Source organism: Muscardinus avellanarius (genome assembly GCF_963383645.1).
Source record: "Muscardinus avellanarius genome assembly, chromosome: 1".
NCBI lineage: Eukaryota > Metazoa > Chordata > Mammalia > Rodentia > Gliridae > Muscardinus > Muscardinus avellanarius.
The window spans coordinates 180,207,747-180,209,211 of record NC_137786.1 but is presented as its reverse complement, the minus strand read 5'-3'; the positions used below and the strand labels follow the sequence as shown (position 1 = coordinate 180,209,211).

At 44.0% G+C, this 1,465-nt stretch overlaps 1 protein-coding gene across 1 annotated transcript; it reads left to right on the top strand.

The window, feature by feature from the left end:
- Positions 1 to 243: 243 nt before the first annotated feature.
- On the top strand, positions 244 to 1,185 carry LOC308267673 (olfactory receptor 51G2; the record flags this gene model as incomplete). The annotated part of the gene is made up of 1 exon (XM_080702542.1): positions 244 to 1,185. The coding sequence occupies one exon, from the start codon at positions 244 to 246 to the stop codon at positions 1,183 to 1,185; it is 942 nt and encodes a 313-aa protein (XP_080558668.1).
- Positions 1,186 to 1,465: the final 280 nt, after the last annotated feature.

The following is a 1,465-nucleotide window of genomic DNA, read 5'->3' as shown; positions in this document are numbered from 1 at the left end:
TACAACATATTTTATTCAAAAAGATGCTGAGAGGAAGTGAGAGACAAAAGTGAAACAACCTCTTGGAATAGCTTTTCAGCCCCAGGTTGATTTGATCCTAATATCTCTCTCTCTCTCTCTCTCTCTCTCTCTCTCTCTCTCTCTCTCTCTCTCTCTCTCTCCACACTTCATACCAGGTGCCGTCAACAGTAATTCTGCAATTCATGCCATGACTTTGGAGGGAATCCTTTCTTTTTACATACAATGACACTGGGATTCCTGAGAAACAGTAGCAGCATATCCTCTACCTTCCTGCTGAGTGGCATTCCTGGCCTTGAGCACATGCACATCTGGATCTCCATCCCACTGTGCCTTATGTACCTGGTTTCCATCCTGGGAAACTGCACAATTCTTTTTATCATTAAAACAGAGCCCTCACTCCATGAGCCCATGTACCTCTTCCTGTCCATGCTGGCCCTGACTGACCTGGGCCTGTCCCTTTGCACACTGCCTACAGTGCTGGGCATCTTTTGGGCTGGAGTGCGCGATATCAGCCAAGATGCCTGCTTTGCCCAGCTCTTTTTCATTCACTGCTTGTCCTTCCTGGAGTCCTCAGTGCTGCTGTCCATGGCCTTTGACCGCTTTGTGGCCATTTGCCGCCCCTTACACTATGCTTCTATTCTCACCAACACAGTCATCAGCAGAATTGGCCTTGCTTCTCTGGCCCGTAGTGTAGCACTTATTTTTCCTTTGCCTTTTATGCTCAAAAGGTTTCCCTATTGTGGCTCTCTGGTCCTCTCCCACTCCTATTGCCTACACCAAGAAGTGATGAAATTGGCCTGTGCAGACATCAAAGCCAACAGCATCTATGGCATGTTTGTCATTGTATCTACGGTGGGTGTAGACTCACTGCTCATACTCTTCTCCTATGCACTGATTCTGCGAACCGTGCTATCCATCGCCTCCAGGGACGAAAGACTCAAAGCTCTTAACACATGTGTTTCCCATATTTGTGCTGTGCTCCTCTTCTACACTCCCATGATTGGCTTATCTGTCATCCATCGCTTTGGGAAACAGGCACCCCATCTGGTCCAGGTGGTCATGGGCTTCATCTATCTTTTATTCCCTCCTGTGATGAACCCCATTGTCTACAGTGTGAAGACCAAACAAATCCGAGATAGGGTGACCCGTGCCTTTTGTTTTTAACTAAGTCTAATTTTGGAGACACAATTTCCTTAATTTTACCTTTATTCTATCTTTACAATGTCTTACATGCAGAAAATACAGAAGACATTTGTTTATTTATTTATTTATTTATTCAATAAATATATACAAGGATAAACAAGTCATGACTGTCAAGCCATTCTTAATCCAGACAGGTGGATATGTTAGGATACAACAGAATATGAGGTGGTAAATTGTATTTTCCAAAACTGACTGCAGAAATATTTTTAATATCACATTCTCTTTGAGAAACTTGCCACTC